The 24685-nt window shown below is 41.4% G+C and overlaps 1 protein-coding gene across 1 annotated transcript in view; it reads right to left on the reverse strand.

Moving 5' to 3' along the window:
- LOC115136005 (rho GTPase-activating protein 32-like) overlaps positions 1-24685 on the reverse strand; it is a 259254-nt gene that overhangs the window by 157736 nt on the left and 76833 nt on the right. Inside the window, 1 exon segment of the mRNA XM_029671318.2 lies at positions 12493-12594. Coding sequence (XP_029527178.2) covers positions 12493-12569 — 77 coding nt within the window. The 5' untranslated portion in view covers positions 12570-12594.

The raw sequence follows: 24685 nt of genomic DNA on the forward strand, positions 1-24685 counted from the left end.
ATGTACAATGAAATCCGTTCTAGTCAGAAACTACCACAGACACTTACCCAGGCGACAATTTCGGTTTTGCTTAAAAAATACAAGAATCACCTAGACTGTGGCTCATACCACCCTATAAGCCTTTTGGGCTGTGATTATAAAATTCTCACTAAGGTCTTCTCGTGCCGTTTAGAGACAGTGATGCATAATATAATTAACTCTTGACCAAATCAGATATCTCTCAGGTAGGCAATCTTTCTATAATATGCGCCGGCTATTTAATGTAATGTTCTTTATCCTCTACAGCCAGAGGTTGTCATCTCTCTTGATGCTGAAAAGGCTTTCGACCGAGTTGAGTGGAAATATCTCATTTACAGTATTAGAGAAATTTGGGTTTGGCCCGTCATTCCTTTCCTGGATTAAGATTTTGTACTGGCTTCTGTTCGCACCAACAATGTTACTTCCAGCTACTTCCCTCTGCACAGGGGGGGCCAGGCAGGGTTGCTGTTTCCCCCCTTTCCTATTTGATATGGCTATTGAGACTCTTGCTATTGCCCTGCGGGCGAAGGAGAGGATTAAGGGAATATTAAGGGTCAACATAACTCACAAGGTGTCCTTATACGCAGACAATCTTTTATACATCTCTAACCCTGTGGAGCCTATACCCTCTCACTTGGACATGCTACAAGGTTTTGGGACATCCTCTGGTTATAAGTTAAACCTAACAAAAAGTGCGCTCCTCCCCATTAATCAGTTAGCAGAAGGAATTGGGTATGACAATTTCCCATTTCAGGTGGAACATCAGGTCTTAAAGGCCACACGCTCATTTAAGGCTCTGTTTAAACATAACTTCAAAACAGTCCTGTAGCGCACTAAGCAGGATTTCATAAGGTTGCATTTATTCTGTTAAGATGACTGTACTACCTAGGTTTTTGTACTTATTCCAAATGATTCAAATTTTTCTGCCGAAGTCGATGTTCAAACAACTGGACAGCTACATTTCCAACTTCATTTGGAGTAAGTCAAATCCACAAACGAGAAAGGCGGGCTGGGCCTTCCCATTACTTTTTTACACTACTACCGGTCAGCAAATATCTCTAAATGTGTTTAAAGATATTTGCTGGTGCAAATATCTCTAAATGGTTTTAGAGATATTTGCTGGTTTCTTCATTTGAAAACAAGGATGGCCCAACTTGGGCCATCATGGAGTTACAGTCAAGCCTTCCAACTTCTCCGGTCTCTCTCCTGTGCTCCCCAATGTCCATGAAGCTTGGCACCCATGTTTTGAACTTCATTGTTAAGAGCTCCCTTAAAATCTGATCCCAATTCCTAAGACACTTTAGCCTTTAACATGCAAGTGTCTTCTATCCATTAACATATAAATCATCTCTTCCCAGCCACAGATTGACACAGCATTCCAGTTCTGGCATAGGAATGGTCTGGTGTTTTTTTGTGACCTATTTGTTGATAACACATTTTGTCTCAGTCCATAATATTCCCTATACCCACTTTAGATACCTGCAAATTCGCAGCTTTGACAAAAAACATTTCCCTTAATTTCCACTCGAGCAAACTAAGTGTCCAGTCGAGAGGTGCTTAGATCTTAACCCTTATCTGAAGGGCCCAAATCAAATCAAATGTATTTATATAGCCCTTCGTACATCAGCTGATATCTCAAAGTGCTGTACAGAAACCCAGCCTAAAACCCCAAACAGCAAGCAATGCAGGTGTAGAAGCACAATCTCCAGATTATATGACATAATACAGAATATTAATCCACCTTCCTTTGCAAATACAACATCTGCATGGGAGGCAAGAGAAAGGTGGCGAGATACCCAATGATATATGGCAATAAAGCATTGAACGTATCCATACATTATTTTGCATAAGGCATGCGCTTATTCAGTTTAAGGTTTTGCACAGTCTCCATTTCTCAATGGACAGATTTGCAAAAATATACCCAAATGTTGACCAAGTGCTTGAGATGCCAGAGTCCAGCGACTGTGGGACAAATGTTTTGGTCATGCCAATCTTTGAGTGGCCTCTGGGACCCCATTTTTGAGGCACACTCACATATGTGTAATACAACTGTTAGCCCCAACCCAGTCACTGCCATTTTTGGGGTACTTCCCCTAGACCAGAAGGCTACCATTCATCAGGCAAATGCAAAATGCCTCGCTGCTAGCTCACTGCCTTGTCCTCTTTCACTGGAAGTCTGCAAAGCCTCCTTCCTTTATGCAGTGGGTTATGGAGGTGATGTCATCTCTGCCTCTGGAGAAGGTTATGTACACTGTGCATGGGTCCCGACAAAAGTTTGATTTAGGCTCTCCATTATATTAATGGGAACCAGGTTGTCTTTTACTTAGTGTAACTTGCATAGTTTCGGTAGAACATGTCTGTTCTAGTGGTGCTGATAAGAATTTTGAAAGAAACAAAAACAATGGAGAAAAAAAAGTTCACTGTTTGATTTTCTTTCCTATTCAACTTACTTTTATAGATGCCTTGGTGGATGGATGGTTTGGAGGGAGGGTGGGAAGGAGTGAAGGGTATGATGGATGGATGGATGTACTGTTTTTGTTGTCATATGTGAAAATCTATAAATAAAGTGACAAAAAAAAGGAGAAAAATAAGAAGTGGAATAGAGAGGGACAGAGATGGTATGGAGAATGGCCATAAGAGCAGGTCCTAAGCAGAAAGGTGGAGGTGTGTGTATGTGCCTGAGAGCACAGTGGGATAGAGAGAACCTTACTGCTTTCTTCCCTAGGGGAAGAATATCAATATGCAAGAGCCCTAGACAACACTATGATGTAGATTAAATTTACTGTCAGTCTCTCTCACTGAATGAGAACAAAAACCTGCTCTGCCTACCTCTCCTCTCTTCTATGTTGCAATGTTGGGCAAATATCTAATGTATGCTAAGCTGCCGCTGCCATGGCAACCCCTGCACAGGCATACAGGATTTGGACTCAACACAGAGAGAGAGTGTAGTGGGCCTGAATGTGCTGCTGGATTGTAATCCTCAGAAAGGGGACAATTCCAGTAGACCGCCTTGTTAGAGCCAAATTCCCGTACTGTCAGTCTCACTATAAATGTTTATGATTTGCATAAATGGAGTCAGGAAATATTGACGTATTAAATATAACAACATGAATTATGGAGTATGGTTGATGAACTCATATTTTTGGTTTTCTATTATGGTTATCATTGGTATTTAAAAGCAATAGTCTCTCTCTCCTGGGCACACCCCTTTTTTTCTACATGTTCCCCTTCTGGGTTTGGCCGGTGTCGGCAGTCATTGTAAATAAGTATAAAATAAGTATATAAATAACTGACTTGCCTAGTTAAATGACCACTAATACTTGGAACTAAGAAAGCTGCTACTAGTCTATACTCTTTTGTTTACCATTTAAATCTGATCGCTTTGACTTTGATCATGGATGGAACATAGCCTATGACATTACCTTTGTTTGGAAAATACATTGTTTTTAAACTATTGAAGCTTTTGAGTCTCCTTTGTTTGCTTTGTAACTGCGTCTGAAGGTGGCATCACATACAGTGCCTTCAGAAAGTATTCATATGGGCTGATCTAGAATGTTGGCTGTCAGAAGTATTACAATGTAAACGTACTTTTAATCAATCTGTCTGGATATTTCAAGACATGACATATGGGTGTAGTGAGATACCCAATGGGCTGGACAATTCTCTTCTCATCACTTCTCCTGAAAAAATGTATATTAAAAACTTGGGAATCAATTCAACCGCCATCATTAAAACATAAAAATCTAATTATTTTGTTATTAAAATATTGAAATAGCTTTGGACAGAGAAAAACTAATTGGTACAATTTAAGGCCATTTGGCGAACAATAATACAGGCACTAGGGATGGAGGTGTGAGCCTGCAGGTCTGGTAGAGGAGATGAGATGTTTGAGTACGTCTGTTGTGTATGTTTGCATTTGGTGCGTAACTCACATTGTTGCGTTACAGCCTGAATTCAATTTTTTTTATTTAAAAAAAACAAAAATTTAAAATAAAATACAGAAATGTCTATTCACACCCCCGAGTCAATACATGTTAGAATCACCTTTGGCAGCGATTACAGCTGTGAGAGTCTTTCTGGGTAAGTGTAACAGCCTTGCACACATGGATCAGCATTGGAAATTAACACCCACCACTCACGGGTAGATTTTGTCATTGGCGGGTAAGAATGTCTATTTCACCAGCCATGTTGGCAGGTGGAAACCGAGCATTTGGGAACAGTTGTTTTTATTGTCTTTTTTTAATCCAAAGCCCACATGTAGAGAAGTTGGTTGTATTGACAAAGCTACTAAAGTGTGACTTTGTCCGCATGTTTCTTGGCCAGTTATATAATTTTGTTCACAGAGCCATGCTACCACATGAAAACAGACACACTGATCTACACACAAAACCCCATAATGTCAGTGGAATTATGTTTTTAGAAATGTTTACAAATTAACAAAAAATGCAAAGCTGAAATGTCTTGAGTCAATAAGTATTCAAACCCTTTGTTATGTCAAGCCTAAAATTCAGGAGTAAAATGTGCTTAACACTAGAACTGCTGGGCGTCGACCGATCCCCATTCAAGCTAATGACTGCAACATTACAACAGTGTAATTCATATATTTCATACAGTGCATGCAAATATTCAGACCTCTTCCCCTTTTCCACATTTTGTTACGTTACAGCCTTATTTTCAAATGGATTGATACTTTTTTTACCACAATCTACACACAATACCACATAATGACAAAATGAAAACAGGTTAAGAAATGTTCGCAAATGAATAAACAATTAAAAACAGAACCCTTTGCCATGAGACTTGAAATTGAGCTCAGGTGCATCCTGTTTCCATTGATCATCATTGAGATGTTTCTACAAATTGATTGGAGTCCACCTGTGGTAAACCATGAAGTACAAGTGAGTTGTCAAAGGCCAAAACAGCAATCATTCACTGTGCGTAACATGAAGCCTTCAAATAGGAATTCAAATGCCCTGAGAAAGGAAATTAGTTCCCAAAACAAAGTACACTCAAAAAGCTGAATTGATGAGCATAGGTTGCTGAAGGTGGGAGGCCGCTTATCCTCTGCCGACCTGTCAAGGCGAAAAACATCCTCTCATCATCCCACGGACACACCATGTTGCCACTCTGCTGGTTAGACATTATCACGAGCAAGTGGCTCACCGTCATTTTTCAGATGGAGCTATTCAAGCAGCAGGCTTCTAGATTATTGGGAGCAAACGTCTGGTCTCTGGTATCATCCACAAGTGTGTCACCTGCCGCAAGGTTAGAGGGAGGTTAGTTGAGCAAAAGATGGCTGACTTGTGTGCAGACAGACTCGCACCCGAGCCACCATTCACCAGTGTTGGACTTAATGTGTTTGGACTATGGAAAGTCGTAACTCGTCGCACTAGTGGTAGTGCAGACCCCAAGCGCTGGGCGGTACTCTTCACATGTAAGTCTACTGGAGCAGTCCATATTGAGCTCATCGAATCCATGTCCACATCCAGCTTCATCAAGGCGTTTTTTCTCCATCCGTTGTCCAACAAAAGTACTACGCTCTGATCAAGGTACAAACTTTATAGGTGCCTGCAGGGAACTGGGAATCAACACAAATGACTCAGAACTGAATAAATACCACACAGACAAGGGATGTAACTTGGATATTTAATCCCCCACACACACACACGTCTCATATGGGTGGTTCTTGGGAGACACTCATTGGGGTTGCCAGACGCATCCTAGATGCTATGCGGTTTCAGGTGGGCTCCACTCCTCTCACACGAGGTCTTGAACACTTATGTCTGAAGTTTTGGCAATAATCACTGCGAGACCCCTAGTGTCAGTGTCAACCGACCCTGACATGCCTGCGATTCAATGTTACTGCCACAATCAGCCCCTTCTGGATGCTTCCACATGAACAGTGGAGAACATTTTTTTTTTTTTTAATCTATCTATATATCTATATATATCTATATCTATATCTATATCTATATATATATATATTATATTGGAGTGGCCATCACAAAGCCCCGACCTCAATCCTGTAGAAAATGTGTGGGCAAAACTGAAGAAGCGTGTGCGAGCAAGGAGGCCTACAAACCTGACTGTTACACCAGCTCTGTCAGGATGAATGGGCCAAAATTCACACAACTTATTGTGGGAAGCTTGTGGAAGGCTACCCAAAATGTTTGACCAAAGTTTAAAAATTTAAAGGCAATGCTACCAAATACTAATTGAGTGTATGTAAACTTCTGACTTCAACTGTACATGCATACATGCATGCATACATGCATGCATACATACGATGCACGATATATCAGGGAACATATCGGAATCGGCCGATACTAGCTAAAATTGCCAACATCGGTATCGGTCGATCTGCAAAACAGATGTCAAAGGTGACGTGCAAACCTATATAAATGTAGGTAAGTGCCGTAATGACGCCACAAAACATTTTGCGCTACACGTGCAACACAGCATTCGTAACCTAGCCCACAATGTCCTCTGTGTGGCTCGAGCAGTCAACAAGTCAAGCAGTCATTTGAAAGTGTAAGAAAAGACTAAATCCATCAAAGCCAAGATAATGGAATTCATTGTCCTTGACAATCAACAGTTCTCGGTCGTGGGTGAATTTGGCTTTCGCCAACTGGTCGAGCACCGGTACACGCTACAAAGTGCGCTATTTTTCAGATGTTGCATGGAAGACAAGCAGCTGAAAATGACCAGCCAGTCGAGCTTGTGGTTAAAACCTTTCCCAGTACTGACAAAAAGGTCAGGAAAGTAGAACTAAAAATTGTCACGCAGGGGACTGCTGGTGTTTTTGAGAACGTTACGCGCACATGTAAACTCTGATTTTTAAAAATATAAATATGAACTTTATCAAACAAAACATACTTGTATTGTGTAACATGAAGTCCTATGAATGTCATCTGATGAAGATCAAAGGTTAGTGATAAATTTTCTCTATTTCTTCTTTTTGTGACTCCTCTCTTTGGCTGGAAAAAATGGCTGTGTTCTTCTGTGGCTTGGTGGTGACCTAACAATCGTTTGTGGTGCTTTCACTGTAAATCCTTTATGAAATCAGACACTGTGGCTGGATTAACGAGAATTGTATCTTTAAAATCGTGTAAAATACTTGTATGCTTGAGGAATTTTAATTATGAGATTTTTGTTGTTTTGAATTTGGCGCCCTGCACTTTCACTGGCTGTTGCGGGGGGGATTCCGCTCGGCAGGTTAAGCAACGCCAATCCAAAATTAAATCTAGAATAGGCTTCCTATTTCGCAAAACAAAACAAATCATGCTGCCAAACATACCGTCGTAAAACTGACCATCCTACCGATCTGACTTTGGTGCTGTCATTTGCAAAATAGCCATCCGTTTTTTCACCAAAGACCCATTTACTACCCACTACTGCGACCTGTACGCTCTTGTTGGCTGGCCCTTGCTTCATACTCGTCGCCTAACCCACTGGTTCCAGGTCATCTACAAGTCTCTGCTAGGTAAAGACCCGCCTTAGCTCACTGGTCACCATAGCAGCACCCACCCGTAGCACGAGCTCCAGCAGGTATATCTCACTTGTCACCCCCAAAGCCAAATACTTCCTTTGGCCGCCTTTCCTTCCAGTTCTCTGCTGCCAATGACTGGAACGAACTACAAAAATCACAGAAGCTGGAGACTCATATCTCCCTCACTAGCCTTAAGCACCAGCTGTCAGATCAGCTCACAGATCACTCCACCTATACATAGCCCATCCAACTACCTCATCCCCATACTGTATCTTGCTCTTTTGCACCCCAGTATCTCTACTTACACATTCACCTTCTGCAAATCTACCATTCCAGTGTTTAATTGCTATATTGTAATTACTTAGCCACCATTACCTCACTTATCCTACCTCATTTGCGCATACTGTATATAGACTTTTTCTACTGTATTATTGACTTTATGTTTGTTTATTTAATGTGTAAATCTGTGTTGTTGTATGTGTCGATCTGCTTTGCATTATCTTGTCCAGGTCGCAGTTGCAAATGAGAACTTGTTCTCAACTAGCCTACCTGGTTAAATAAAGGTGAAATAAATAAAGGCGTCCGCATACTTCCCATCCGAAACAGTTAGGAACAGTTTGTGCATATTATAACGACACTGAAGTTTTTGTTCATTTGTCTCCGTCAAGGTTTTTTTCTGGCAAGCCAAAGTCGGTAGCCGAAGTCTACGCTCTTCCATCGGTGATTGGGCAACAGCAGAAATTCTACAATGACGTGAATGCTGTCATTTAACGAGAGACAAATAGTTTAAGCAAATGTTTTCACTTGAGAAATATTGCACCAAACATCTGAGTGAAATGTTAAATTAAATGTTAAATTACACAACTAAGTAGTGATGCACCGATATGACATTTTTTGTCCGATACGATATTTTCCTTGCCAAAAACCACGATAGATATTTGAAATTTTAGCAGCCTTTTAAGCATTATAGTACAGTTAAATAGACACATACATGGACGCAGCGGTCTAAGGCACTGCATCTCAGTGCAAGAGGTGTCACTATAGTCCCTGGTTCAAATCCAGGCTGTATCACATCCGGGCCGTGATTGGGAGTCCCATAGGGCGGCGCACAATTGGCCCAGCGTCGTCTGATTTTGGCTGGGGTAGGCTGTCATTGTAATTAAGAAATTGTTCTTAACTGACTTGCCTAGTTAAATAAAGGTTACACACACACACACACACCCAAAAAATTATTTTGTTGGCATTTACGCATGTCCCCATTACCGGTAATACAATCAAAACCTATTTCTTTCACTTACTTGCTGTGCTGTTTCATTGTTCAGTCACTTCATTCTCAACCAGGATTTCATCATACATGTCAAGCAGTGAAGTTTCAGCTCTGTTCGTTGCCTCTCTTCCTCGTTGTGCACTGTCACTGTGTCCGTTTCAATCTTGTCCAGTTGTGTATGTAACATTGCAATTTGTTTTTATGAATGATTCAGTTATCTTAGATTAATTCTGACAATTTTGAGGCAGTGCCCAACTGGCCAGAGCATCTCAAGTTGGACAAACAGTACTATTACTACTTTGTTCTCCTTTTTCATGTGAAAGTTTGAGGAATTATGTGAGCACACTCGTTCGGTTCACCTAACGGAGTTCGGCTAGGCATCAGCCGAACCAAAGCATGCTGACCAGGGGTTGGAACCAAAATAACTTAAAATCGTTTTGTTTTGAACAGAACCATTCTGTTTTTTGTTCTGTTCCACTGTTCCGACCAGCAAGTTCTGCACCGTTTCAAAAGCAAAAAAAGTAACGTTTTATAATCGTTCCTTTCTATTCCTTTTTTAAACCTCAAATAATAATACATATATAAATATATTTTACATTTAGCAACTTCACCAATGGATAAAGCAGCTTGATATGGGGTTGGCAAGCTATGTACATGCATTGGACAGACAAGTGTAGACATGTGACTGAAAATGTTGTGGGTGAGGAGAGCGCTGGGCATCTTGTTATGACATGCATTATCTGAATTGTACCCACGGAGGAGCGACTTCTATGAAGGAACTTTTAACTTCAGAGACTTTGCTTAAATAACGTTGGACCAGAACTAGCCCTTGATCATGACTCAGTTCCATACCACATACTCTCAGCTGGAGCTAGACCAGGGTTCGCTAGCTAGCGAACAAGCTTGTGTGTGCAGAGCGGCACCATAATAAAATAAAAACACATCTTACCTTTTTTGTAGTTAATGTGAAACGTTACCTATTGTATCCTTAACTAGCATTGAAAAAGTTCATACATTCTTATTAAAAATCTTTCCCCCTAATTCTATCATGCTTGTAACGTCAGTAGCTACATTAGACTAAGCTTCGGAGGGAGGGGAGGGGCAGGTAGCCTACACACAGGCAAAAATGTCTCCATTTTGTCTGTTCTTTTCTCTGAACCGGTTCCAACCCCTGATGCTGACGGCTTAACAATCAATAGCCACACACACACAGGCCAGTGTAGCAGGGAGATAGCGGGGTCATCCTATGAAAAGGGCTGGTCTGATGAGAAAGAGAGCCAGCTGAGTATCCGAAAGGGAAGGTAGAGAGGGGAGGAGTGTCAATGTAAAGCATGCAGCCAGGCAGTGACTGGCTGGATGACTGGGGAGCACATAACAAATGGTCCTTTTGTTCGATGAAGTCCTTCGCAAAAAAGTCAGTTAAGTTGGCGTGCTTGACTCAGTAATCCACCAGTTTCCCTCGTTGAAAATGCATACAAACGAATCCCAAAAGTTACCAATAAACCTCTCATCCACGCGCGCCACAATACTACAGCCAAAATGGGAGCCAGCTAATTTTTCCAAAAACAAGCCTGATACTCTTTCTAAAGACGGTTGACATCTACTGGAAGCCCTAGGAACTGCAATCTGGGAGATATTCCCATTTTAAATGGTGTCACCTCAACAACAACAAAAATTCCCGGATAGATTCTCCTCGGGTTTTCGCCTGCTATATCAGTTCTGTTATACTCAAAGACATTATTTTAACAGTTTTGGAAACTTTACTGTTTTCTATCCAATACTAATTATATACATATCCTAGCTTCTGGGCCTGAGTAACAGGCAGTTTACTTTGGGCACATCATTCATCCAAACACTGCCCCCTAGCCTTAAGTTTTAAAGGAAGATTAATAGGTGAGTGAGTGCGTGCTAGAGCTGGGTGATATTGCCAAAATATCATATCCCGGTATTTTTCAAATTTGACAGAATTTTATATTTTTGAATAACAATTCTCCATTTCCTGCACTCATTTGAAAATTTCCACACTGCCACAAAGGGCTGCACGATATTGGCACATTTGTTTGCCTTATTTTTAACCAAATGTTGCAATTGTAATTTGACTTGTGATTTAGATCAAAACACCTGATTGAACTGTTGGAATCATGGAAATATGTTTATTCTAACTCTATAGTTAGAATATAAATAATAGTAGGCACTTTGAATACAGTGTTGTTTGACATGAAAATGCCAGGGATACGTTTTTGTGACAGGGTAGGAACCAAAATGATGGTCAGTGTTTCCTAGGGGACCCTATAATTTTTGGCCACATTGACATGTTTTTTCATGTAGCCAACATATTCATGCTTTGCCTATTGATTTAGATGACACTGTTGCACAAACAACATGCTGATTTAGGCCTACACCAGCACTTTTTTCAGGCTGTATTAGCTATCTACGTTTGCTCTGACTCAGTACATTTTTTAGCTAGCTTACCAACTAATTAGCATTAGCAGCTAACATGACTTAGCTAAAACTTGCTAAGTAAAGAAACTAGCTGTTTGCAGATGTAAGAAACACAAACAAATAGTGGATTTATATTAAGAAGCAACGTGGAAACACTGTCATCAACATTGCTGCATGTGCTGCATTGACCATGCAGATTGAATGCAAGTGTCTCGTGGTCAAGCAACAACAATTGCGCTCGAGTGACGGGCAGGACTAGGTCTGTGTAGAAAGCGGCATGAGGAGAGAGTGGAGAGGGATGACTCAAGTAGCAGTGTAAACTATAGAAATGGACGTTACACACGGAATATCACATTTAATAAACCAAACATTCAAAATACCGTTATAGAAGGTAGAGTAAAAACCCAAACCGGTCTGTGCATCAATACCTGTATATAGTAAAATACGGTATGCCGCCCAGCCCTAGTATGGCTCTATAATAGGCTCTGAAAAACTGTGTGAATGCCTTCCTACACTACCCTACAGTATGTGTGTATGCTACATTGACTGGGTTGGAATGTGTAGCTTATGCTATCCTATGCTTTTGAGTGGGAATTGGTCCAGCTGAAGCTGATAGATGACGTAGCTGAAAGCTGATATATTAGCCAAAAGAGCAGAGGAGGTAATGCAGTAGCATGCTAGCTCTGTCATTAAGGAAATATGAACAAGGGTTCCCAGCAGTGATGGTCCATAATGGCTGCACTGCATACAGCATCAGTGACTCTGGTAAGCCAGTCAGCCTGATGGCACAGTAAGGAAATTGATGATTGCGAACGCGGACCCTTAACCTAACCTACATCACTCAGGCACGTCTGCCACTGCCTCCCCCTGCCTGTGCTCACACTGGTGTAATTTATCCTTGAAGCATTTAAAGTGAGGAGCCAGGCAAGCCACACACACACATACAAACAAACTCGTGCAGGGCCCTCTCAGTTAGACACCCCGACACAACACACACAATGTGGAATACAGTCACAGCCATACACGTGTTCAACATTGTAATAAAACACAAACACCAAAAATCTTATAGTAGCCAACTAACATATTACACAGCTATTTGCATGCTGTAACTGTAAGGACACACACACGCTTGTACTCTTACTGTACAAACAGGAACAGATACAGCTCCACCTGCTATAAAACTAGAGTGGGGTTTGAACAGCCTCCCCTGGCCAGACAGCTATGGGACCGACTAGAGTAGTAAGAGGTGAGTGTGTGCTATGACGCTAGGTCTTACCTGTCAGAGATGTCATGGCTGGCTGCTGCCGTGGCTCCGAGCAGTCCTAGAGCTGCACTCCCCAATGCTGCCTCCATGATACTGGCTCACTGCAGGAGTAGCCTGCCAGAGAGGGAGAAGAATGTGGAGAGGTAGGTGAAGAGAGAGGGGAGGGAGAGAGATGGTGTGAAGAGGAAGGTAAAGGGGAAGATTGACAAGGGACAAAGATAAGAGAAGATTAGAGAGAAAGAGAAGCAGTTGTGTGTGTGTGTGTTTGTAGCCTGGGGATTATATCCAGCAAGCAGCAGAAGAAATGCATTTAACCCCCGCTATTCTGGAAGAGCAACTCCAACAAGTTACAATAGATGGCTATGGAGCAGGTTTTCTGTTAGGAAATTGTGGCACCAGACATTTTAAAAAGCAGTATTTTAATTTACCTGACAAGGACCCATATGCATTGGGTGTGTAACCTAATTAGGGTGTCCACCCACGGTGGTTAGAATGATAGAAATCACATTTAGAATATGGTCATTCATATTAACAGAACATGCAAGTAGAGGACGCAACGATGTCCGGTCCTTCTTACCAAATTCTGAAGATATAATAACTGTCCACATGTACTTTTCCTCAGCCAACAAGACAAGTAATGAGCAGCAAAAGCACTAGCTTATGTCAATCTACTATCCCCCATTGTTTAAAAGTTGACCTATTCTATTGGTCAGCTTGTCGGGAAAGAAATGGCCTATTCCAAACAGACTCTCGGATAGTTGCCTTACCGAGACAATAAGACAGTGGCAGAATAAATTCAACCACACCTTGTGCTGTGGACAATAAAAGGCCACTTTAAGGTGAGTATATTTCAGTGGGTAATAAAGGCCTTTTGTAGGGGAAAACAAATTTTGATTGGCTTGGCCTGGTTCCCCAGCGTGTCAGCCTGGCTGCCAAGTGGGTGGACCTACGCCCTCCCAGGCCCACCCATGGCTGCACCCCTGCCCAGTCATGTGAAATACATAAATTAGGGCGTTAAAAAATGTATTTATCAATAAAATCTTTGAAATTATTGCATTCATATTTCAGTTCAGTATATTTAAGACTACTGGTAATTCCGTCAATTACGAGGCTAAAAAGCATTATTTCTTCTCTAGGACAATTGGCCAGTGCTAATTATATTTAAAAATCGCCTTTTCAATTATAATTTTTTGACCAAAAACCGGCTAACGAAAACCCTGATATGGAAATAAAAATGTAAACGATTGTATTTTTACGAAAAAAAAATGTTTTACTCAGAAACCGTAGTGAATTTCCTACAGACGTAATTAGCTATGTTTTCATGAATCGATATCAGTGCCTTGCATATCAGTTGATGCCTACAAAATAGAATACAGGCTGTTTCTTGCAAATGCCGTTCAATTACACACGCCCAGTGACAGTCGTGTTGCCTCTCCTTTTCTCTTCTCTCATTTTTATTAGTGTGCGTGCGAGAGAGAGAGTGATTGACTGAGTGTTGTCACAAGCGAGAACAAAGGATGTCAACTTGACCGAGAAATGATTGCTTACAAGCTCTCCCATTAATGCAGAGCTAAAGAAATAATCAAACGAAAAACAGTAACACAAGTAATAAAATACACAATAATGGAGCGAAACTCAGCAAAAAGAGAAACTTTCTCTCACTGTCAACTGCGTTTATTTTCAACACACTTAACATGTGTAAATATTTGTATGAACATAACAAGATTCAACAACTGAGCCATAAACTGAACAAGTTCCACAGACATGTGACTAACAGAAATTGAATAATGTGTCCCTGAACAAAGGGGGGGTCAAAATCAAAAGTAACAGTCAATGCAGCTTGTGGCCACACCAGATACTAAGTACTACAGTAAATCTCCTCATGGACTGCACCAGATTTGCCAGTTCTTGCTGTGAGATGTTACCCCACTCTTCCACCAAGGCACTTGCGAGTTCCCGAACATTTCTGGGGGGGTATAAGCCCTAGCCCTCACCCTCCGATCCAACAGGTCCTAGACGTACTCAATAGGATTGCGATCCGGGCTCTTCACTGGCTATGGCAGAACACTGACATTCCTGTCTTGCAGGAAATCACGCACAGGACGAGCAGTATGGCTGGTGGCATTGTCATGCTGGAGGGTCATGTCAGGATGAGCCTGCAGGAAGGTGGTAGCACATGAGGGAGGAGGATGTCTTCCCTGTAAACGCACAGCATTGAGATTGCCTGCAATGACAAGCTCAGTCCGATGATACTGTGACACACCGCCCCAGACCATGACGGACCCTCCACCTCCAAATCGATCCTGCTCCAGAGCACAGGCCTCGATGTAATGCTCATTCCTACGTCAATAAACGCAAATCTGACTATCACCCCTGGTGAGACAAAACCGCGACTCGTCAATGAAGAGCACTTTTTGCCAGTCCTGTCTGGTCCAGCGACAGTGGGTTTGTGCCCATAGGCAACATTGTTGCCGGTGATGTCTGGTGAGGACCTGCCTTACAACAGGCCTACAAGCCCTCAGTCCAGCCTCTCTCAGCCTATTGCGGACAGTCTGAGCACTGATGGAGGGATTGTGCGTTCCTGGTGTAACTCGAGCAGTTGTTGTTGCCATCCTGTAACTGTCCTGCAGGTGTGTTCAGATGTACCGATCATGTGCAGGTGTTGTTACACGTGGTCTGCCACTGCAAGGACGATCAGCTGTCCGTCCTGTCTCCATGTAGCGCTGTCTTAGGCGTCTCACAGTACGGACATTGCAATTTATTGCCCTGGACACATCTGCAGTCCTCATGCCTCCTTGCAGCATGCCTAAGGCACGTTCACGCAGATAAGTAGGGACCCTGGGCATCTTCATTTTGGTGTTTTTCAGAGTCAGTAGAAAGGCCTCTTTCGTGTCCTAAGTTTTCATAACTGTGACCTTAATTGCCTACCGTCTGAGGAAAAGGGATGCTTCTTTATTTGCTGAGTTTATAGACAGGGAGAACCAGAACCAAATTAATTGAGGGGTACGAGGTATGAGGTAGATATGTACATGAAGGCAGGGGAAAGTGACTAGGCATCAGGATAGATAATGGTAAGACTAAAATAAATAACAGAGTCACAGCAGAATATGTGTAAAAGTGTGCGTGGGTGTATATGTGTTTGTGTTGTGCCGGTATGCATGCATATGTAGTGTATGTGAATGTGTGTGGGTTGTGTGTGTGCGTGTGTATAGTCTGAGTGTGCTTAAGTCCGTGCAAGATAGGGTCAGTGCAATTTAATTAACTATTTAGCTTTCTCGTGGCTATTTAGCAGTGTTATGGCTTGGGGGTAGAAGCTGTCTCGGAGTCTGTTGGTTCGAGAGCTGGTGCTCCGATAACATTTGCAGGAAGGTCGTCATGTTAATTGTCTGTTTATGGCAGGGGTTCCCCAACTTTTTTGGCCCGCAACCCCATTTTGATATCATCTGAAAAAGGTGATGTAATTAATGTAATCAATGGCCAATGTTTACTTTTTAAATTTGGGCTATGACAGTCTATTACAAATCAGTGTGACAGTACTTTTGACAGAAGGAATTATGGTTTGTGACAAACGCTTCAAAAGGTATTGGGAAGTTGGAAAGCAGTAGCGGTAAGTGAGTAAAATCACTGAAGAAACCAGAAAAAAAGGCCATATTACAACCTTTGTTGTGATAATTGCGTTGTTTGCTCTATAACCTGTTAGTTCATATGCCTTGCCAATACCTTGCCCGAGACAATAAGAAAACACAGTGGCAGAAAAATTCAACCACACCTTTGTTTCATCCCAAAACCGGAGAGAAACATCTGTCCGGTGAAGTCAGCAAAGCATATTGCATGAAACAAACAGTTACATGACCTTCAGCATAGTTAATGTTTAAGAAATTTTCAGACTACTAACCAACTATTGGTTTAGAACCACGGAGAATTACCGCAAGTCGCAAAGAAAACAGGAGCTACCTCAACTACTCCAGAATCATTTCAACTTAAATATTTACAGTGAATTCGGTAAAGTATTCAGACCCCTTGACATTTTCCAAATTTTGTTACATTACAGCCTTATTCTAAACTGGAATAAATACAAAATCCTCAATCTACACACAATACCCCATAATGACAAAGCGAAAATAAGTTTTTAGAAATGTTTGCTAATTTATAAAACATGTTTCCATTTCTACAGATTGATTGAGCCAACTTGTGGTAAAGTCAATTGACTGGATAAGATTTGGAAAGGGACACACCTGTCGATGAGGTCTCACAGTTGACAGTGCATGTCAGAGAAAAAAACAAGCCATGAGGTTGAAGGAATTGTCCGTAGATCTCCGAAACAGGATTGTGTCGAGGCACCGATCTGGGGAAGGGTACCAAAAAAGTTTTGCAGCATTGAAAGTCCCGAAGAACACAGCGACCTCCATAGTTCTAAAATGGAACAAGTTTGGAACCACCAAGAATCTTCTTAGAGTTGGCAGTCCGGCCAAACTCAATCAAATGGGGAGAAGGGCCTTGGTCAGGGAGGTGACCAAGAACCCGATGGTCACTCTGACAACGCTCCAGAGTTCCTCTGTGGTGATGAGAGAACCTTCCAGAAGGACAACAATCTCTGCAGCACTCAGCCAATCAGGCCTTTATGGTAGAGTGGCCAGATGGAAGCCACTTCTCAGTAAAAGGCACATGACAGCCAACTTGGAGTTTGCCAAAAGGCACCTAAAGGACTCTGACCATGAGAAACAAGATTCTCTAGTATGATGAAACCAAGATTGAACTCTTTGGCCTGACTGCAAAGCGTCACGTCTGGTGGAAACCTGGCACCATCCCTACGGTTGAAGCATCATGCTGTGGGGATAGTTTTCAGCGGCATGGACTGGGAGACTAGTCAGGATCGAGGGAAAAATGAATGAAGCAAAGTACAGAGAAATCTTTGATGAAAACCTGCTCCACCTTCCAACAGGACAGCGACCCTAAGCACATAGCCAAGACAAAGCAGGAGTGGCTTTGGGAGAAGTCTCAATGTCCTTGAGGGGCCCAGCCAGAGGCCAGACTTGAACCAGATCGAATATCTCTGGAGAGATCTGAAAATAGACGTGCAGCGATGCTCCCCATCAAACCTGACAGTTCTTGAGAGGATCTGCTGAGAAGAATGGGAGAAACTCCCTTAATACAGGTGTGCCAAGCTTGCAGATTCATACCCAAGAAGACTCAAGGCTGTAATCACTGCCAAAGGTACTGAGTAAAGGGTCTGAATACTTATGTAAATGTCATTTCAGTTTTCATTAGTAATACATTTGCAAAACCTTTGACATTATTGGATAGTGTGTAGATTGATGAGTGGGGAAAAAACCATTGAATCCATTTTAGAGTAAGGCTGTAACGTAACAAAATGTGGGAAAAGGGGTCTGAATACGTTCTGAATGACCTGTATACATAATCAAAATCACCTATGCTTAGTCTAATACAGTGATAATTAAAAGATACCAAACATAATTTAGTCCAATCAACATAAGCTAAATATGTTGCTTTCCTTGGTTCTGATGCATGTGTGTGTGTGTGTGTGCGTGCAAGTAGAAACAAACATGTTGGCTGACCATAGTTGTAGAGAAACGCCAATGCCATCCTCCTCTCTTTCATGTTGACGAAATGGTCTATAACTCTCATACAGTAAACGCTTTTAGTTTCTTGTCCTAGGCTACCTGGCTAAATTGCTTGCTCGCTAGCCTAACTTCCTTTCATGGGCAACGATGAGCCAGCTAGTTAACATTAGCCCACTACATCTTGAACTTCCATCCTCTCAGGCCAGGGGCACAATGTATGAAGTTATGGTTGGATCAGTATCCCTGTTATAATCATTGGCCAGTACGGAGAATGAAGAAAAACAACAAGTTTAAATCCCTATCTCAATCCATGGCTAATTTAGGAAAGGGACTATTTTAGCTAGCTAGCCACCGGAAAACGACACAACAAGATTAAGACAATTCATGGTGTTTCTGTCAATTACGTTTTGCTTTTGATGTAATTGGTTTGAAGCCAAATCCAAACTGGTTTCCCTTGACACTTTTTCTTGGTGAGCCAGGTCCATTCACAGTTGTGTTCACTCAGTTTAGATCAACACTGATTGCCTATTTTTTTTATACTTAGCTTTTTATCAAGGGATGCCAAACGCTCGCTGGCTTTCCTTGCATTCAACACTACAGACAGCTTCAGATAGATGGGCTACACATAGAGACAGAGGGGGCGCTGTGTTCTCCAGTGAGATATATTCAGCCTCTTGCGACTTGAAGGAAAATTATGAAACACAGATGACAAATAAAATATTATACATGTTTTTGTTGGGAGGGAACCTTGCTTCCCTTGGCATCCATGAATGCATACCACTGTTCAGATCATCATCAGGCAATCATTTTGAATGATATTCTGTGTAGAAAATAACATTGTGTAGAAAGGTCGCTAATTTGAATCTTGGAGCCGTCTAGGTAAAACATATGTTGATGTGCCTTGTGCAAAGCACCTAACCCTGATAGAGAGACCAAAACTGAGAATGTATGTGTGTGTCAATGTGATGGAGAGAATGCATGTCACACAGAACATTTATATTATCAAAAGGATTGTGTGTGTAAGAATGGATGTGATGTGCATGACAGAAAATGTGTCAGTGTGTGTGTGTGTTTGCTTGTGGGTGTGCGCCAGTGAGGCAGGCAGGCAGCGAGGGGCCAAGCGGACTGGGCTTCACACAAATACCTGACGCAGCAGAATCCCCATAAAGTGAACGACCTTGCCGGAGGACAGTGCATCTGCTCCTCCGACAGCACCCCATTCCATGGACACAGAATCTCAATACACACTGGATGTCTGGATTAACACCACTGGAAGTACAGAGGGTGAGGGGAGGTGTCGATCGAAGAATGGGACGATCAAAGAAATTCAAATCTCTGCAGATGACTTTGGGAGTACATTGCATTTTGGACCATTAAATATGCAGTGGCCATGCGAAGGCACACTGGTTACTCTTCAGGAAAATCAAAATCAATACTTGGATGATCCCCTCAGTTGAAAGAACGTAATACAATATATTCACAGGGATTGAGAAAGAACTGTGTTGGATGATATTTAGTTGGCATCCCTGGTAATACAGTAGGCCTATATTCATAGGGAAAGAAGTGTTAGAAAACGTAGAAACCATCTGATTCGCAATTACCTCGTCTGAAGTAAGAAGCAACTTTATCTCTGATGTTGTCATCTTTAGTTGACGTCCCTGCTAACACAGCAGGCCTATGCAGAGCAATAGTAAAGGCATCTTTTTGTAAGCATCAACTCCGACATAGCTCATTGGTCAAAACCTATGGGTAAAGGAATGTTTTTTTATTAGGGTTATTGGATAAACTTTGATCAGCTCACGCCACTTTTTGTGAATTCTGAAGTCTCTATGTAATCAAAACAAGCACAGACTTCAGAATTCATAAAGGTCATGTTAACTGACTGATATCTCATTGAAAAATTTTATAAGATCTCCTAAGCCTGTGTTAACCTCAGACCTTATTTTTGGTGTTTATCCCAAAACCCCATTCTTTCCCCCCATAGGAAGGGCTGAGCGAACCAGAGGTAACTAATTACTGTTCTTTTAGGACTACAAACTGGCGAGCTCTATACCCATTGAGAAGTGTTTTGAAGCACAGAAACTTCTGGTTCGTAATGACCACCAGTCACTGTCTCAAGTAAGAACGATTTTCTCTGAGATTGTCATCTTCAGTAGATGTCCCTGGCATTTAATCATGTCTGACGAGCCAATTCTCCCCTTCACTCTAGCCCTCTATCCAGCCGGCAATTAGTCAGACCTGACATTTGCATTACGATACCCGCCGTTTGCCATTTAATGAGAAGGAAATCACGCTACGGTTGGGCTAATTGAGTGACTCAAAACGGATCCATACAACCTCTTCTATATTTCTGGCCTACTCACCGCCTCTTGTGCTTTTCAGAGAGCTTAAGATTGTGTTTGCGATCTTATAAACAGTATTTGGGAAAATGTTGTGCGGTTTGCTCTAATCAGACCATCATTCAGTGGAATGAATATAGAAGGTGGGAGGCACGGCTAAAATGCCATGAAGAGAAAATAGTTGCAGTTTCTGAAGCTACTCAAAGATGGCTATTCAAACATTTTAATATTTCAACACACAGAGAGGGAAATAACTCACCAATTAGACAGTATATGGAAATAAATGGCTGTAGCATAGGGCTTACAGTGTTTGATAGGCAATGCAAAGACATGATATGATGCCATGAGATCCTTCACTGTTGGTCCTTCTTCGAACAAGCCTCTCCCTGATAAGTGACAGACTAAGAATGAATATCCTGCGATTTCTGAATGTCTCACAAGAAAGGAGGGTTGACACCCACCATCTCAGATTTTTCTGAAATTGTTTTGGTTGTTAGAAACAGATAAGATTAGCATTCCTGTGACATTTTGTTTAAATATAATTTGACCTCTGAGAAATTAAGCTAATCGATTGCACCCAAATTGGCCATTTTAATGTATTTGATTAATATAATGAATGAACATAGTACCTAATATCAGGAATCCAAAGAGATGGTCAAAAGCCACCCACGGACCCTCCAAGCCAACCCACCCCAACAACTGGTACACTGGATGATTTCTCTGTTTGACAAGTAGTATGGAGCTGTGGCTGAGTATTGTTTCTTCATCCTATAAATGTATCCCCAGTGAATTCTGTGTTGTCTTTTCCCCTGTTCAGAGAATTTATTTAGGTTTATGTCCCATCTTACAACCTGATATTACAGTGTTCTGACCACTAGATGGTGCTGTTGCTGCTATAAATGTTTTAAAGAATCTCCCCCACTCATTGCTAAAGGGATAGTTCACCCAAAGCACACAATTATGTATTGGTTTCCTTACCCTGTAAGCAGTATATGGACAAGGTATGACATCAGCCCATGCTTAGGTTTTGTTTAACAGGCCACCGTTTGAAATGCATTTCTTTTATAGCATTTGTGGCATCACTCCAATGCTAGTCAATGGTACATATTAGCTTTTTTGTGCTTCATATCCCCCCCAAGAATCACCTAACTCACAGAGTTAGGGATGCATGATATATCGGTGAGCATATTGGAATCGGTCGATATTAGCTAAAATTGCCAACGTCGGCCCAATGTCTAGTTTAACGTCGAAGGTGCAAAATCGATGTCAAAGCTGACGTGCATACCTATGTAGATGACGTAATGACGCCACAAAAATACACAGAAAAACACTAAGCACATACTTCCAACAACTAAACATGTTGAAGTCGAGCAGTCATTTGAAAGAGTAAGAACTTTTCAGAGAGACAACATCCATTAACTTCTTGACGCTACCCATCCCTTAATAAATCCACTTAAGCCTACCCCCTACTTTTTCGAACATTCTGTTAAAAATCGCGCAACATTTCAGCGTCCTGCTACTCATGCCAGGAATATAGTATATGCATATGATTAGTATGTGTGGATAGAAAACACTGACGTTTCTAAAACTGGTTAAATCACGGCTGTGACTATAACATAACGTGTTTCATCGAAAAGCGGAAGAAAAACTGATCACCAAAATCTGGAAAATATATCAATGCGCCACTTGCATGTATTGTCTATTGGAAAGCAAATTACATGGGGCTGATGTCGCCAGTCTTGTCAATTGCCTGGGCTTTGTTTCTTGGTCAAACGAGTGAGAGAGAGTCCATTCCTTCCGGTCTCCAACAGGATGTTTTGGAGGAGAAATTTCCGAACATGATTTCAAGACGTGGAGCTATTGAATACACGTCGCCCCGTGATCAATTTGATAGATTATTAACGTTTACTAATACCTAAAGTTGGATTACAAAAGTATTTCGAAGTGTTTTGTGAAAGTTTATCGTCAACTTTTTAATTTTAAAAAATGACTTTGCGTTTTAAAATGCAGTTTTTTCCTGGATCACACACTTTTCATAGATCGATATTTAGGGTATATATGGACCGATTTAAAATCGGGAAAAAAAGACCCAATAGTGATGTTTATGGGACATCTAGGAGTGCCAACAAAGAAGATCGTCAAAGGTAATGAATGTTTTATATTTTATTTCTGCGTTTTGTGTAGCGCCGGCTATGCTAATTATTTTGTTTACGTCCCCTTCAGGTATTTCGGGGTGTTGCATGCTATCAGATAATAGCTTCTCATGCTTTCGCCGAAAATCATTTTAAAAATCTGACTTGTTGGCTGGATTCACAACGAGTGTAGCTTTAATTCAGTACCCTGCATGTGTGTTTTAATGAATGTTTGAGTTTTAACGAGTGCTATTAGCATTTAGCGTAGCGCATTTGCATTTCCAGATGGCTAGATGAGACGCCTGCGTGTCGGGTGTGTCAGGTTTTAAGCAGGATAATTGTCATCAGCGACCGCTGAATAGCATAGCGCCCCAGTCAAATAATATTACTAAAAATATTCATAATCATGAAATCACAAGCGCAATATTGCAAAACACAGCTTAGCCTTTTGTTAATCCACCTGTCGTCTCAAATTTAGAAATTATGCTTTACAGCGAAAGCAATCCAAGCGTTTGTGTAAGTTTATCGATCGCATGACAAAACATTAAGTACACTTAGCCTCAGGTATCTTGGTCACGGAAATCAGAAAAGCAATCAAATTAATCGTTTACCTTTGATGATCTTCGGATGTTTTCACTCACGAGACTCCCAATTACACAACAAATGTTCCTTTTGTTCCATAAAGATCATTTTTATATCCAAAATACCTCAGTTTGTTTGGCGCATTATGTTTAGAAATCCACAGGATTAATTATCCGTAATGTCCACAGAAACATGTCAAATGTTTTTTATAATCATTCCTCAGGTTGTTTTAAAAATATATAATCGATAATATATCAACCGCAAATATCTTTCACAGTAGTAGAGGGAAAAGCAATACCTATCCAAACTCTGTTGCACGAGCAAAACTCATGTGACCACTTGAGGCGATGTTATCATTCTGGTTCATTTTTCAATATAAAAGCCTGAAACTATGTCTGAAGACTAACACCTTGAGGAAGCGATAGGGAAAGGAATCTGGTTGATATCCTTTTAAATGGAGCAATGGGAGGCTATGGAACATGGAGTTTTCAAAATAGAAGCCACTTCCTGGTTTGATTTTTCTCAGGGTTTCGCCTGCAATATCAGTTCTGTTATACCCACAGACAATATTTTGACAGTTTTGGAAACTTTAGAGCGTTTTCTATCCTAATCTGTCAATTATATGCATATTCTAGCATCTGGTCCTGAGAAATAGGCCATTTACTTTGGGAACGTTATTTTTCCAAACATAAAAATAGTGCCCCCTAGCTTCAAGAGGTTAATGCCAAGACAATGGATTTCATTGCCCTTGACAATCAACCGTCCTCGGTCTTGGATGATGTTGGCTTTCGCCGACTGGTCGAGCCCCAGTACACTATTTGTCAGATGTTGCCCTACCGGAGTTACACAGTATTGTTGAATCGCACATCCATGAGCTACATGCTATGGGCGTCAATGCTATTAGCTTCACGACTGACATTTGGACCAGTGATGTGAGCCCCATGAGCATGCTGAGTCTGACAGCACAGTGAATAGGTCAACAAGGATTTCGTACTGAGGAAAGCCGTTTTGCATGCTCAAGAATGTGCTGGTTCTCATACCACCGATGCCATTACAATGGCATTTGAGAACATATTTGAAACACTCCTAAAGCCATTCAAATAACTGACTTGAGAAATAAGCTAATCAACTGTGTCTGCAGCAGACGTGATACCTGCTCAACAAAACTGCAGACACGGACCGTGGGGTTAAAACGTACAAAAGTACTCGAGTACTGAACAAGCGATTCGGTGGCATTCTCACTGAGCCTCTTTACTCTGTCGCCACCATGCTATGTACAAGGATCGCTACTTCAAAGCAGACAAGAAACAGGGTTTACGTGAAAATTTTACATAGACAGCTGGACAAGATGGAAACGGACACAGTGAGTGCGCACCGAGGAAGAGAGGCCACGGAGAGACAGAGCTGAAACTTCACTGCTTGACATGTATGATGAAATCCTGGTTAATAATTAAATGACTGAACAAATGAACAATGAAACAGCACAGCAAGCTAAATAAATAGGTTTTGTTGTTTTACTGGTAATGGGGACATACGTAAATGCCAACAAAATCACTTTTTGGGCAGTGTG

This window comes from Oncorhynchus nerka, linkage group LG10 (genome assembly GCF_034236695.1).
Source record: "Oncorhynchus nerka isolate Pitt River linkage group LG10, Oner_Uvic_2.0, whole genome shotgun sequence".
NCBI classification, from domain to species: domain Eukaryota; kingdom Metazoa; phylum Chordata; class Actinopteri; order Salmoniformes; family Salmonidae; genus Oncorhynchus; species Oncorhynchus nerka.